The 13,893-nt window shown below is 35.2% G+C and overlaps 1 protein-coding gene across 1 annotated transcript; it reads left to right on the top strand.

Moving 5' to 3' along the window:
• Positions 1–4,536: 4,536 nt before the first annotated feature.
• HELRODRAFT_193749 (hypothetical protein) lies at positions 4,537–9,172 on the top strand (the record flags this gene model as incomplete). The annotated part of the gene is made up of 3 exons (XM_009028749.1): positions 4,537–4,721; positions 7,786–8,470; positions 8,661–9,172. Coding segments are annotated over exons 2-3 (825 nt in total), but the record flags the coding sequence as incomplete, so codon positions are not given.
• Between the last annotated feature and the right edge of the window lie 4,721 nt (positions 9,173–13,893).

Below are 13,893 nucleotides of genomic sequence, written 5' to 3'. Positions count from 1 at the left end.
GTTCAACAGCTCTTCTCAATGAATTGCAAACAGATGGGTCTTGAGATCCAATCTGAACTTCGTAAGTGATGGAGAAGTAGTCGGAGAAGGAGGTAGAGAGTTCCATGGAAAAGGGCCAGAAAATTCGGAGTGAATGGGGAAGGTTTATATGTTGTATGATATTTGGTACATTTTATGTCTTTTTCGTAAACAGCCTAAAATCTGGTCAAATGGATTTATTCTACTATTTTCTTTGCCGGTGGAGTTTGATGTCTGTTTAGCACATGTTCCAAAAGTTTAATTTTAGGCTTCGTCTTACTAATTTTTCAAATATTTTCATCTTCTGAAGAACTTTGTGCCAAGGTTATACTCTCTGCTTTCTTAACTGTAGGTGCGTGTAGATGTTTTCGAAATTTCACAATTGCTTTGACGCCTACGAATTGGATGAAATAGTTTATTAGTAGCCGCGACTTGAAGTTAGTTGGTGATGAAGTACGTCAGCTTTTTGTTATTTTTCTTCGAAAGCCACGAAAAATAATTGAAATTGTGCAATTGGATCTTGATAAAACCGACTTCCCTTCAATGTCACCCTCAAATTTCATGAAAATAAAAATTTTTGAAAAGAGTGAGTGATTCGAATCCGGTAACTCCAAATTGTGGACTTTAAACATTTCATTTACCCGTCTCTTGACCGTGCCAGAAATGGAAGTACGTATGCATGGAATGGAGAGCAAGATGGTGTAGTGGTAGTGCTGCTTGCTGTTGGTGCCGCGGAGCTCAGTTTCAAATGCCAAAGCGTTCATTGATTATTACTCGAGTTGTATGATGCATTGTTTTGCATTAATACCTTTAGGTATATTGCGAATGTGGCAACATAAGTTACGAATGTGGCAACATAAAATTTTATGTTTTTATGTATAGATGCGTTTTTGTGTGGATAAGCAGGTGTGTTTGCATCGTCCGTGTCCTGTGCATCGTCCGTGTCCATGTTTTGTATGAATTTAAATAGGGTGAGTTTGCATGTTGTATCACACGGACGAAACTATATTTTTTTTGGTAGATCTAGTTTTTTTTTTCAAATTATTTTACATATTCATGACATTCAAATAATGAGTAAAATGTATGTGCTTGCGTTCAAGTTTTCACGGATGGTTCACGCAAAAATGTTTAAATAATATATTAAAAATATAAATTAATAAAATTGAGAAATAAATATAAAGAAACAAACAATAAAATAGAAATATTTCAATAATATAATAAAAAATAAAAAAAAATAGAATTGCCTATCTTCATCTTTAAAATGTTTTAACGTCTGGAGGCAGAAGGAATCGAAGTGCAACTGCATCATACGGTAAATCATTTCCGCTCTGTTTAAAAATTTTTGAAATACTCTTTAATACTCTTCAAAAGAAATTGAGTTACTTTAAAAAATAATAAATTGCCATCTTATATGAGTGTTCTTCCCAAAATTTGTTCAATTAAAATTTTTAATATTTTCAATAGACGATCATTTGAAAGATGATAGCTGCCAACTTTGCTTGAACTGATAACAAGACGACGTTTATGAGAGAAAAAATCTACTAACTCGACAAATTTCAAAAAAATCTTAAAAACTGAAAAATATAATTTCTTAGAAACTAATTACATGACTATTAAAGTAATTTTTCAAACTTCTAGCACACTTTTACAACAGTAAAATTCAAACTTTCTGATTTTGGTCATCATCATCACCAATTTGGATAATTTTTATTTAAAATGTGGGAGGCCCTTTATTGTGTAGGCCCTGGACGGTACCTCGCCTCTGCTTACTCCAAAATTTGGCTCTAAGCAGCAGAACTCAACAGGGCACAACAACTTAGAGCGAAACAAAAATGCAGACGTTTCATTATTCATGACCAGTTACGCCCCATCAATTTATACCGTTTTTTCAAAAATATTCCATTGGAAATTTATTTTCATAAAATTTTTTATCATTTTTCAAGGCAATGAGTGGTCAAATTTTGACAAACTACAACAACAACAACAGCATTGGTTGGTTGTGAATTGTAAATGAAACTCAAAACACTGCTGAACGCATTCTAATTGATTGACTGGTTTACTGGTTAATCGTTTTATAGATTGAATAATTTAGTTTACTTATGAAATATTTTATTGGTTGATTAGTTAGTTAGTTTTTTGTTTAGTTAATTAACTATTTGATAATTAGTTTTTTGTTTAGTTTATTAACTGATTGATAATTAGTTTTTTGTTTAGTTAATTAACTGATTGATTATTTGAATAATTGATTGAGAAATTAGTTTATTGATTTGTTAATTTTTAAAATTGTTAACTGGTTGATTGTTTAAATGATTGATTAATTAACTAATTGATCAAGTAATTAGTTGATTGATTCGTTGGTTTAAAAAATAGTTAACTGGTTGACTGGCTAGTCGACCAACCACTGTCGCCTTGAAACGAGCTTCAAACGGCCACCTACGTGTCACTGATAACAAATTTTTACATCTCCAAGTTACAGCCGACATCATCGTCGTCACCAACACAATAGTCCCAACAATACTATAAATGTTATCATCATCATCATCATCCTGCTCATCATCATCATCATAGTAGTAGTACCATGCATCATAGTAGTATGACTACCAGCATCATCGTCGTTATCACCATCATCTTATTTTCCATCACTATAAGCAATCCTAATATATCGACAATCAACTAGGTAGGATGGATAGCAAACACGATGTATGTACAAACAATTGTGTACGTGTGTATGTGTGAATGTATGTTTGTGTGTACTGACCTGTATGTATGCATGTAAGTATGTGTGTTTGTTGTGTGTGTGTGTTGTGTGTGTGTAAGTGTATGTGCACGTAAAAACACTAAAACGTATTAAAAAATTAATTAACCTGATCTCTAGCCGAAGATAAAGGACTAAATAGATAGATCAGTCACAAATTCGTTGCAACGACAAACCACAGTAACAAGACAAACACATCAGCAATATTTACAGAAAATAGATTAACAGCAACAACACTAACAGCGCAACAAAAAAGACAACTGTCACCTAAACATCAACAACAACAACAAACATGACATCAACAACAGTTACATCAACAACAAAATTTACAACAACAACAACATTTTCTGCAGTTTAAAATAAACAACAACAACAACAACAATTACCTAAATAACAGTGGGCATCTTAACTAGTGAGGTCTCCGTACTATCAATCATTATCATCATCAACCTTCTCGAGAACAACACTTTTATCATCAACGGCATAATTAGCATCATCATCAACACCACCTCGTAATCATCATCATCATCACCAACAACATCATCACCAAAACTATCACATCATCATCATCATCACCAGAATACATGATGACGTCATTAACATTCATTTCAACGAACAAAAACAAACCTTCTACTCAAGGGCCTAACTCCGTGACGTCATGCGAAACGGCCATTATTCATCATCGCTCGTAGAAAAAAAAACCCAGAAAAAAAATATAATTGTACGCCTACGCAGAAAACAAAGTCAAATTAGTAGAGATGAGTGAGGATTGATTCGACCGAATACATAACTTCAATACTTGTCGGATAGTTGAGAATGTTTGCAACGTCTCAGTCGGAGACTGATGGTTGAAGTCTGGAGTCGGTTGAGGTTGGAGTTGAGGATTAAGAAGTTGAGAAATTACTCGAATAACTTTGCAATGCCTTTCATTTGAGAATATTTTAAATTATTTTCATTAATATTTTTACGATGGAAGCCAAACTGCTGTTAAAATATTGTAGTCACTCCACCGAACAACAAGAACAACAACTCAGTACACTGGTCAGTAAAATAAAATGGAAGACAAACTGCTATTAAAATAAACTAAACTCCACTAAACAAGAACTACAACTCAACACACTGGTCAGCAAAATAAAATGACCACTGCGGATATAAAAAAATCCGACAAAAACCCACGACCAATCTCGGCACACACCCCCCTCTTTCGGGCATCCGTGGCCTCAGCCCCGGGCACATTTTTGTCGTCTGCCTGGCTGACAGCCCCCAGTGAAAATGACGAAAGTGAACTTCGATGTTACTCGTCCGGTAGCAACACCCTTAACATTAATTTAAGGAGTTCTCTCTCGACAATCAACAGTGAAGGTATGTGCAGTTGAGTAGGTACGTTTCTTTGAACTGTTCAGTGCACGCGCACTCGAATACCTTTGTACTTTAGTGCATTTGTACTGTAGAATAGAAACAAGTTTATACTCAAGTACTGTTGTAGCAGTAATTAAACATTTGTAGCAATAATTAAACATTTGTAACAATAATTAAACATATTTGTAACAATAATTAAACATATTTGTAACAATAATTAAACATTTGTAACAATAATTAAACATATTTTTAACAATAATTAAACATTTGTAACAATAATTAAACATTTGTAACAATAATTAAACATATTTGTAACAATAATTAAACATATTTGTAACAATAATTAAACATATTTGTAACAATAATTAAACATTAATGTAATTGCAACAATTATACAAATACAGACCGATATTATTTGCCCTACAATTACATTTACCACAGTTACGTTAGTTCTATTAATACGACTATAAATACTACTGCTGCTACTACTAATACTGCTTCTACTGCTGCTACTGCAGTGACTACCACTGGGGCTACTACTACTGATACCGTTTCAACTGTTACTTACAATGCTGCTACTTCTACCATTGCTAAAATTGATAGTATTCTTAAAAGTGCTCTGAACAAGTTGAGATTATTGATATGACTTCATTGGAGTTTACATTTTTTGATGTTGTAGTAGTAAAATAGATTTTCCAGAGCTATTTATACTTTTTCTAATATAATTATATTTCTAATAAATTTAAAAAGATTATTTTTTGACACAACGATGGTAATAATAATAATTATTATTATTATAATTATACATAATAATAATGAGAAAATAACTGCTATAAATTTTTTCCTGGAACTTTCTCTCTCAGGGGTCCGCATGATGAATCGTTTGCGTTCAAAAATGTTTCATCCCAGTTCTATTCAAACGACTTTTTTTACATTCATCATCAGTTTGAAATGCTCTATTTGGATCTCTTCCTCTCTTCATCTCTCTCTCTTTATTTTTTTCTTTTGCCCCTTTCTATCTCTCCCTCTCTCTCTTTTTATTCTTTTCCTTTCCTTTCACCTTCTTATTTTTCAATTTCTTTCACGATCTTTTTTTCTCCGTCTTGCTTACTACTTAATAATAATTCCAGGCATAATTATCATTATATAAACATTTCTACGAACATGTGGACATTATATAAACATGTGATGTGAACAAATTTATAAACACGTGAACATTATATAAACAAGTGAACATTATATAAACATGTGAACATTATATAAACATATGAACAAATTTAGAAACATGTAAACATTATATAAACATGTAAACATCATATAAACATGCGAATGTTGTATAAGCATACACACACATGCGCGCTCAAACAATGACAAAGATAGCTTGTTTATTTTATTCTCAAAAATTTGAGAGTCGAAGGCGGGTTGGTAGCATTTGAAATGAAATGCTTCGGGAAGTTGTAGGGAAAAAGTGGAAACAAATACCATCTTGGAAAGTAAGAATTATTAAAAAAAATTAAATTTTCTAAACATAAAGAAAGACTTTGAAGAAAGTGCGACAAAGAATTGGACGTCGTTTTTATTTATGGATTAAATTAAAATGTTTCACGGATTGCCTGCTGGACGCTGAAACATATCATGTGAACGTTTCACAAAATTTAATGATTAAAATAATTCATTGAATATTTTTAATGATTCAATGGAAAACGTTTTCCACTTAGTTTCAGTATGTTGTCCTTCTGTTATGAAATTAGTGCAAAATGGACAAGTGTGTTACTTCTTCTTTGTGTACGCTTTTAATCTCCAACAAGCCAATGCGAGCGACAGATTGTTCCACGATCACTTAACTACCTGGGGTAAGTACTTAGAGCCAGGTAAAATGTGTTCTCTTGATTGCAGAACGAACGAAGATTTCGATAATTTCATGCATTTGTTTCAAATATTGTTAAGAAACATCAGCAACAAACACACACAGTGCACGTGAATACAAGCGAGACAACGCATCACACACTTTGCATGTGATGGACGGGGTCTCTGCAATTGAATCTAGTTACTGCTATAACAGTGTCAGACACTTTACCGCTACACCATAGCGCCGCCCGTAATTGCGGTTCTTTTTAACCGTAGAAAACTGAATTTATAAAATACTAATGAGATCTTAAGAAAAGATTTCAATCGAAATTCATGTATAAACTACTGTCTTGTTTTGCTTTTGTTAAAAAATAAAGGCATGATTTCTGTAACAACATATTTACTTAATGTTGAATAGTTTGAATGGCACGGTACACTGGGTGCCCTTGAACTACTTTTTGCTCATAGATAAGCTCGTATCTTGACCTTGACCCTGACCTTGTGCTGCCAAGTTTACAGCAATGCTTGCTATCTTTTTCTTCTATTGAAAAAATATAGATGGATGTTACTTTCGATTTGTATGCATTTGCGAAAGAGTCGCAGAAGGATTCAGGTTCCAAGTCCAAACTATCATTGTCTGCAATTAAAAATTAAATTTGTTGTTGCTAATTGATCACAGGGGCGTCATTTAAGATTTTGGTAGGGGGGGCGAACTTATATGGTCTATGACTTAGCATGTAACATATATATATATATATATATATATATATATATATATATGTATATATATATATATATATGTATATATATATATATATATATTATATATTATTAATAAAGATCACGGCGTTTCTTACAGTACTCAATCTATATGATAGTTTCTCGATTCTTCGAATAATTCTCCGATCTACTAAACTTAACTTGTTAATGCTATTAACAAAATTCCTATTTACAGAAGATGTCATAATCTACATGTATGCATATAGTACTATTTCCACTACCTAGTCTCGTCAGTGCAACATTATAATAAATTATAATAAATTATACATTTTTAAAGTTTTTAAAATTTCAAAATTTTTAAAGTTTTAAAATTACTAAATTATATATCCTATATATATCCTTTTTTACAAAGAATTTAAAATTAACACTTTTATAATTTAAAACAGAACATGAATTATTGTAGGAACAAATGAAATAAATTGTATAGCGCTTGACATTTAAAAATTCAAAAAGCACAATATTTTGTATATATAATTATAACAAATTATATAATTTTATATAATTATTTTATAGTGTTTGCAATTTTGTCATAATAATTTCGTACAGCAAAAATTTAGAATTTTGATTTCTTGGGGGGGGGCAATTGCCCTCCTTGCCTCCCCCCAAATGACGCCTCTGATTGATCATCACCATGCCTGCCGTTTGAAAAATTGGATTCAGCAACTACGAAGTAACTACTTTTTACCTCAATTTAATTAGTTCTATTTTGAAAGAGGGGAGAATTTTTCAAATTATATTTTAAATTTAACGAGACAATCTTGTTCGTTTCGAAAAATTTAACAAATTCGCCGTTACGTAGAATTATAATGAGAAAAAAAAACATGAAAGACTTGTCACTATTCTGAATGATGATCAAATTAGAGGTTACTTTTGAGATGACTAAATTTAAATTAATTGCTAACACAAAAAATTATAATTCGGTAAAACAAACAACATTAAAACCAGCACGTACTTTAATCTATTTGCATCTACGCACATACAAAGCGTCAATTGGTGTAAAAAAAATTGTAAAATGTAACAATCAGGTGTTAAAGAAAAAGACGTTAGCCCGGAACGATCGTCAGTCACCAACAACCACAACAACGATAATATCAAAGATAAGAAACGAACCGACAAAACCGACCCAACAACCGCCAACAATACTACAACCGACCAAGCTTCCAGTACTTATTACGATTCTTCCGTTAAGAGCTGGCCTATTAAGCGTAGCAAAAACAGAGATCCAAACAGTGACGTTACAGTATCTCAGTGGAGGTCACTGGAAAACTTGAGTCGTGCTCTCCTGCTCGTTGCTTTCGTCTCATTCTCAGTTGGCATCGGATTAACCACAGCTGGATTTGCTACAAATGGACTTCCGGTCAACACGCGCGTATCCTTACAAATCGCCGGCCCAGTCATGCTGGCGGGTGCCGTCGTAGCTTCGTCGTTGGGGTATTTTCTGGGAAAGCTGTGGAAAGGTGAGTGGAAGCAGAGACAGCTGGAAATGGAAAGTGCGGTCAGGAACAAAATCGATAAAATGGCAAAAGAACTGCAAGAACAAATTTATCAGCATCACCAGAGAGATTATATAACGTACGAGTATCCACAGCGATCGCAGAAGTGGCTGCCCAAGTTGTCGCCATCGTGCAGCAAGATTGTTGAAGGAGTGCTGCACGAAATTGGATCCAATTTGGAAGACAAGGCTGCTACGAGATTGTCCGAAAACTTCAGGTGTTCATTGGTTAACTATTTGAATACCTAATTTTATTTCTTAAAATGGTCAAATTTTAAATAAGTTTAAGTAATGAGTTAAATTAATATCATAAAATACTACGAACCAGGTTCATTTACCAAATGATAAAAACATTATTCATGAAGGCAAACACGAAACACATTTTTATACAATCCATTCTACTGTTAGCACCGAAACTACAACCGCCAATTCAAGGAGGTCTAGCTCCCGTTTGAACAGCCTGGCTGAGATATCCTGGCGTGCGAGGGACAGTGTCAGTAGTGTCTTGCTGAAGCAAGAAATTGAAAACCAACTCCAGGGGTTACAGAGCAGTCCCAATCAAATCCCTGGCATTCAAATCAGTCGCATTGAAACGATCGACTTGGACCGGGCGTCAGCCGGTAGCAGTGGCAGCTCCATGAAGCGATTCATCATCGTTCACGGTGATCTAACGAGCAGTCAGTTCTCTTTCACGTCTGAATATTCGCTTCTATCTTCGAATGCCAGAAGTCGCTCGAGTAATGAAGCGAGTTTGCTAGAGTTTTCACCTAGAGAGTCTGAATGGGATGCAGACGTTTCGCTTTGCAGTCGAGACTCCCAGACGAGCATCGCCTACAGTCGCAGCAGTCGAGGTAGCGGACGAGAAGTTGGCCGAATTTTCTACCATCAATACCTTCAACAACAACCACAGCAGCAGCAGCAGTCACTGCTTATACCGCCTTCTCATGACAGGTACGTGGGAAAATATTCAAATATTCTTACGAGTCCTCGTCGCCATTCGAGTCCTTTGTCGTCGCAGAACAGAAAAAATAACAGCGAGTGCAAAAGTGGTCGATTTACTGATCGCTATTTTGATAGAGTTTACAGCAGCAGGCCTCTGGTAGACAACACAGACTCGGAATCGAGTCTCAACAACCGGCATCCATACAATCCTCCTTACTCATCCTGCTCACCACTGCTACTGAAGATCAACTCAAACAACCAATCCAACAACATAACGAAAGAAAACCTTAACAACAACAACAACAAAAACCACATTAACAATAATAACAACAACAATAGTAGTAGTAACATTAATAATAACATTAACAACGAATCTAAACCTGAATCGACAAACCAACAACTCTACTCGTACCACAAGCAGTTGCTACAACAACAAAGCCAGCAGTGCTTGTTTAATGATAGGATGAAACCCTGGTTCCGCAAAAGAAGCGACCAATCCATTATATCAATGAAAATTAACGAGCACGAAGACGACGACGATGATGAAAATGACGTCAACAAAAATATCAAAAAACCGGAAATTGTTAACTCTCTTGAAGATAATTTGACTACGGAGAGAAATTCCATTGAAAAGGATAAAAATGCGGAAAATAATTGCACGGAGTTGCGTGATGATGATTGCAATGCTGCTGGGAAACAACGAATTAATGCGTCAGTGACAACCAGCACAACTATTGATCCAACTTTTTCGGAAGGGAAGCCACAACAACCACGCGATGATTTGCAGCAGCAGCAGTCAGCTCAACATAAACGTAAGAAAAAATCATCATCATCATCATCACCTCCTCGTGATCATTCTTTTCAAAATGACGGCTCCTCTGCTGTGGCACAGAAACAACTTGACAATCTCAACGAGAACGAAAATGATGACGGTGACAAAGCAGCGACTGCAGTTACCACAAGCGCAAACAGGAGGGAGAGCAGCGGCATTTATTTGGAGCCGTCTCCTCGCAACGCCAGGACTATGATCTGCAAAATGAACACAACTTCGACTGATATGGAGAACGCAATCGACAACAACGACGCTGAAAACGACGACGAGGATAACGAATCGAGCATCGCCGACCTCAACAACATCGACCCAAGATGGCGCCACTTCTTCGGCGGTAGTTGTTCGATGGCTCTGGTGGCTTCGTCGACTGTTGCGTCTGTCTTGGAGCGCAGACGCACGTCTCTGAAGCGTAATAACACCGACGACTCCGAAGTTGAACGGAGAGTGGCGAGGCTGTTGAAAGAAATTGAAATGAGTGCCACCGACAGCTTGGAGGATCAACAACAGACGATGTCTATCTACCAATTGAACAGAGAAGAGCCAGAAAGAGATTACAATTTCAAATTTGCTCAAAAACAAATCAACCGTAAACACAAGCGAAAACATTGTCGTCCTTTGGTTAATGTGCCTGTCGCCTCGAAATCTGTTGGCACCGAACCTACAGAAAAGTGCCCTGTCCGTAGCATATCACATGGTCAGTTTACATCATGTTTGCTTCAAAATTTTTAAAGCAAAATTTTTGTTGTTTATGATTTTGAATGAGTATTGTATATTTTATTGATATTGTGTTCACGAAATGTAACGAATAATTGTTAGAACGTAATTCACAGCGTTCAAGTTGAAGCTGTACGATTGCTAAAATCACATGCGAATATAAAAATGTTTGATTAAAATATTAAAAAGTACATCCTTACTTTTTCTTCCCCACATATGACGTCAACATGTTAAATTCTAATATATAAATTTTATTTTAAATGAATTTCTAAAATTTCAAGACAGCGACAAACCGTCAGAAGGTGACCTCGAAAGTTTGGCCAGCCGAACGAAGCAAAGAAGAAACTCGTACGCGGCCACAGGAATCATCCGCAGGCAGGCCATCGCCTCATCCTCCTCCTCCTCCCAGCCCACATCCCTGTTGATATCGTCATCTTCATTCAGCTCAAGAACCAACAGAAGCGCTGAAACTCAGACCTTCGCCTTCGACAGCTTCGATTGGAAGAGACCACCGACGAAGTTTTTAAGCTTCGCCAGGCGAGATGTGGGCACAAGCGGGCAGGAAACATCTGCATTAACGAGTGAGATGAAGGGCCGAGATAACTACGGCAGCTTCAAGGAAAACTTGAAGCGCCTCAGTCCATCAGATAACGATCGCAACATCGAAAACATCGCCGTTCAATCGGCAGCCTCAAAAGAACACCAAGCATCGGCAGCAGCGTCATCGGCTGCAGCGTCATCGGCTGCAGCGCATCTTAATACTTCGTCGACAAGTTCCTTAACGAGGAATGCCAACAAGTTGAAGCTCATCGCCAAGTCAGTGCCACAAGTCCTCGTCGCTGAGTGCAGTAAGCTGGTGGCGAGACGGGGTGGTAATGGAGGGTCGGGGAAAGATAAATGTAAGTTGTGAAAAGATGACAACTGTTTTTGTAGTGCTCACCTAATCTATGCCGGTGCGTGTGTGTGTGTGAGTTTGTGTGCATGTTTGTGTGTGTGCGTGTGTGCGTGCGAGTGTGTGCAAATGTGGGTGCATGCGTTTGTTAGTTTTTTTTCCCGTGTCGTTTCGTTAACATAATGAAAGCGTGGAACCGAAGCAAAAAAGATATGTATGATTAATCTCAAACAAAAACATCATTGTTACATTCAAGCAATAAGCCCTATTAAACCTGGCAAATCTAGCAGCAGAGAGGCTCTTCCTCATTTTGTACCCATCCATCGCAATCCTTCATTAGAAGACAATTTCAACATTGACCACCAGTTTTATTAAATTGATAATTGTCTTAATTTTTCCTCATTCATTCATTCATTCATTCATTCATTCATTCATTCATTCATTCATTCATTCATTCATTCATTCATTCGTTCGTTCGTTCGTTCCTTCAATCATTCTTTTGTTCGTTCCTTCATTCATTCATTCATTCGTTTGTTTATTCGTTGTTTTTGTTCCTTTGTATGTTCATTCACCAATTAGCTCATTCACCAATTAGCTCATTCATTAATTCACTCACTCACTCACTCACTCACTCACTCACTCACTCACTCACTCACTCACTCACTCACTCACTCACTCATTCACTCACTCACTCACTCACTCACTCACTCACTCACTCACTCACTCACTCACGCACACTCTACAGTTATAATATGGTATTGTTTGAATGAATGTTGTTTAAAACATTATTCCAATTAAATTTCGTAAAACATACCGTGTTTTTTAGTCGTTTGTGATCTGATTTGGTGTTTCAACTCGTGCAGCGTATTCTAAACGTTCGCGGTATTATAATTGTATCAATTCTGGTATATTTCAAATCTATGTGGTATTTTTCAAATTGGATCGTGTTCGTATTAATGCGTTGCCCGTGTATAGTATATCATACAAATACAGTTCATTTGATGAAATAAAATAGAGTATTAATGCCTATACCTAAGTATTGCTGGGTATTCTAGCGTATTGTCAAATAGATTTTCGTATTTTGTGGTGTTTTCTTTTAATGAAATTATTTTCAGCAGCCATTTTAAATTAATTATAATAAAAGTAATAACTATAAATATTATTTTGCTTAGTTTTTTTTTGGTTGGTTATATTTGAGACAAATAACTGTAAAATATATTTTTATTGTGAAATATTGTATTGAAAATAAATATTGTTTAAACGCATATACAGTTTTCAACCAGGAAGAAAAAAAAATTATTACTAAAAAACATCTGAAAAACGAAAAAGCAAACAAACTCAGACATTCGCAAATGCGCTCTGTATGAAATTTAAATACGGACCAATGGATGAAGAGATAGGAAAATTTGAATGTCAAGCTGAAATTCAAAACTAAAAATCCATTTTATACACTGTATATATAAATAACTAACAATAACTATGTACGTGTATGCATGTATATATGCAAGTATGTATGTAAGTATGCATGTATGTATGTATGTATGTATGTATGTATGTATCTAGGTATGTATGTATGTGTGCATGTATGTATGTGTGTATGTATGTGTGTATAAATAAATGTAGTATACTTTTGTTTGCGAGCAATTGTGTATGTAGTTTTTTAAATAGTGTGCGTGTAAGCTCTACCAACTGAAATGAATTACACAGAGGTATTTTTTAAACGACAGTCTTCTTTATATTGCATAATTAATTAATTAATTAGTGATAACAAATCTCACATAATTAATACATAATTAATTATGTGAAATTAATTGATACATAATTAATTAGTGCTAACAAATATCACTTGGACAAATTACAACACACGTGAATGTACAACACATAGCAATAGTTCAACTTAGTTTGGCACAGAAAAAATTTTGATAAAATTAATTGTGTCAATGTAGTATGTCTAATCTGTGTGAGAGAGTAAAAGAGAGAGAGAGAGAAAGAAAGGGGGAGAGAAAGAGAGGATGTTATATCAGGAGGTGTAATTATTTATGATTTGTTAATATTTCGAAACAATCCTTCGATCAATCAAATATAATTAATAACTTTTATTACGACAATAATATTTAGATTAAGAATTATGTTTATTTTGTAATGGAATTAGCAACATACATACACGTACGCACGTACACACACACACGCACGCATACATATTATATATAAACTAAACATATGTAGTAGCAAGTAGCAAGAGTAAGAAAGAAAGGGAGAGG

This window comes from Helobdella robusta, assembly GCF_000326865.2.
Source record: "Helobdella robusta unplaced genomic scaffold HELROscaffold_58, whole genome shotgun sequence".
Classification (NCBI taxonomy): Eukaryota; Metazoa; Annelida; class Clitellata; order Rhynchobdellida; family Glossiphoniidae; genus Helobdella; species Helobdella robusta.
This window is presented reverse-complemented; position numbering and strand designations above follow the sequence as displayed.